Source organism: Chlamydomonas reinhardtii, chromosome 14 (genome assembly GCF_000002595.2).
Source record: "Chlamydomonas reinhardtii strain CC-503 cw92 mt+ chromosome 14, whole genome shotgun sequence".
NCBI classification, from domain to species: domain Eukaryota; kingdom Viridiplantae; phylum Chlorophyta; class Chlorophyceae; order Chlamydomonadales; family Chlamydomonadaceae; genus Chlamydomonas; species Chlamydomonas reinhardtii.
In genome coordinates this window covers 2,890,769-2,892,880 of record NC_057017.1, presented here as the reverse complement: position 1 = coordinate 2,892,880, position 2,112 = coordinate 2,890,769, and the positions used below count along the sequence as shown (strand labels likewise).

The 2,112-nt window shown below is 60.8% G+C and overlaps 1 protein-coding gene across 1 annotated transcript in view; it reads right to left on the bottom strand.

Moving 5' to 3' along the window:
- Positions 1 to 2,042, bottom strand: part of CHLRE_14g627488v5 (uncharacterized protein) — a 4,232-nt gene extending 2,190 nt beyond the window's left edge. The window contains exons 1-4 of the mRNA XM_043070313.1: positions 1,878 to 2,042; positions 1,483 to 1,611; positions 1,159 to 1,238; positions 716 to 821 (exon numbers count right to left, since the gene is read on the bottom strand). Coding sequence (XP_042916986.1) covers positions 716 to 821; positions 1,159 to 1,238; positions 1,483 to 1,584 — 288 coding nt within the window. The 5' untranslated portion in view covers positions 1,585 to 1,611; positions 1,878 to 2,042. The remainder of the gene's footprint in view (positions 1 to 715; positions 822 to 1,158; positions 1,239 to 1,482; positions 1,612 to 1,877) is intronic.
- Positions 2,043 to 2,112: the final 70 nt, after the last annotated feature.

Sequence of the window (2,112 nt, the reverse complement as noted above, 5' to 3'; positions counted from 1 at the left end):
TCCACCAGGCTGTAGTCGTGCCATCAGTGTTGCCGTAAACGCCTCTTCAGGCTTATAAACGATCGTTTTAAACGCAACAGCGGGCATTCCGTCAAAACGCCCCTACAAACGCCCTTAAAAACGGCCGGTCGGGAGGGCCCGTTAGGCGGGTTAGTGCCACCGGATCGCAGCGTTGACATCGTTTTTAGACGTTTCTTGGGTACAAACCAACCCCTAGGGCTACTTATTTCAACGAAATTCTGAACTTTGTTCTAAACGTCCGCGAGCCAGACGGCATGGGCCCGAAAGCTAAAGACGGCGCGCGGCTGCTGTTAAAGGGTGACGGACTGGCGGCATGTGGTGCTGATGGCGTGTGATAGGATTATGCGCAATAGAAGTATCTAGCTTATGAAGTAAGGTTGGGAGGATGGTTAGAAGTGCGGACGAGTGCTGCGTGTGACGCGCATCGTGCATGGAGAGGCATGGAGAGGCACCGTTGACGACACGTTTAAACGTGCCCAGCCCACGTTTTAGCGTTTAAAACGAGCGTTTACAAACCCCCCAAACGGCAGCCCCCCGCGTTGGTAGCGTATAAACGTATGAAACGAAACGAAACGTTTAGCGTAGGCGGCAACACTGCGTGCCATACACACACGCTCCCTGCCTTCCCCCTCCCCCTCAACCCCTCCCCTCAACCCCTCCCCTCCCCTCCCCTTCTTTCCCCCTCCTCACCCGCCCGGTTGTAGTCCACCAGGCTGTAGTCGGCACCACTGAGGCGGTCCGCGCCCGCGTACACGATCTTGCCCGCGTCCTCCTCCAGGTGAGCACGGATGATGCCGAAGCTGCGGATGAGGAGGAGGAGGGGCGGACGGGAGGGTTGAAGAAACCAGCCCAAACTATACCGAACCCAATGCACTAGAGCTAGGTCCACCTCCACCTCCAGCCGCCCACCCACACACCTCTGCATCACGCCGTCCATGTCCACGCCCCCCTGCCCCTCACCTCACCTCACCCTCCATCCGCCCTTCAAAGCCCCCCCTCCCCCGCGTCTGCTATACTACTGTACCTGGCTACGCCTTCACTTCTTAAATAATCATGAATGCCATCCCCCCCTCCCTCACACCTCTTCATGACGCCGTCCAGCTCCCCCTTGCAGCCCACCACCTCCCCCCCTCACACCTCTTCATCACGCCGTCCACCTCCACCTCCAGCCGCCCACCGCTGCAGATGGGCTCGTCGTACTGGCTGATCTGGTAGCCCTGCAGCAGGTGAGGTGGGGGTGAGGCGAGGCGGGGTGAGGCGTGGGGTGATATGAGGTCAGGTGACAGGTTGCTGTGGGGGTTTCGGTTGCGGTTGTGGCTGCAGTTACCTGCTTCCACAATCTACCCCCCCCCAAAACACACACACACACACACACGCCCCAGGGCTTTGTTTTGTTGTTTGTTCACCACACCCCTACACGCCCCTACTCGCCCACACACACGCCTACCCGCCCTCACTCACCTTGGGCAGGTCGGGGTAGAAGTACTGCTTGCGGTCGAACTTGGACACGCGCGCGATGTCGGAGCCCAGGGCCAGGCCCGCGCGAACCGCCAGCGTCACCATCTCGGCGTTAAGCACCGGCAGCGTGCCCTGCCGGTACCAGGAGGAGGGGGAGGAGGGGGGAGGAGGTATCAGCCCAACCGAAACCGAACCCAAGAGCCCAGATGCCCCCAAAGGCCCCCAGCCCCTTACCCACCCACCCCATTACGCTCTCATACTTGGGATGGGTTCACTCCGTTCTCCATGAACGGCCAGCCCCCTCCCTCTCGCCCTCGTTTTAGCTTGGTTTGGTTTAGTTTGCGCTAGTATTTACAACCCTCCCCTCCCGCTCCCCCTCAAATCCCCCCCCCCCTCACCGGGTGTCCCAGGCACACGGGGCACACGTTGCTGTTGGGCTCCGACCCGAACTCCGAGGCGCAGCCGCAAAAGGCCTTGGTCCGCGTCAGCAGCTGCACGTGGCACTCGATGCCAATGACCGCCTCATACTCCACCTACGTGTGGGGTGGCCGGCGGTTGGGTAGTTGATCAGGTGGGCGGGTCGGTGGGGTTGGGTTGGGGCACAGCAATGCAGCAGCCTCCCCCCTCCCCCCT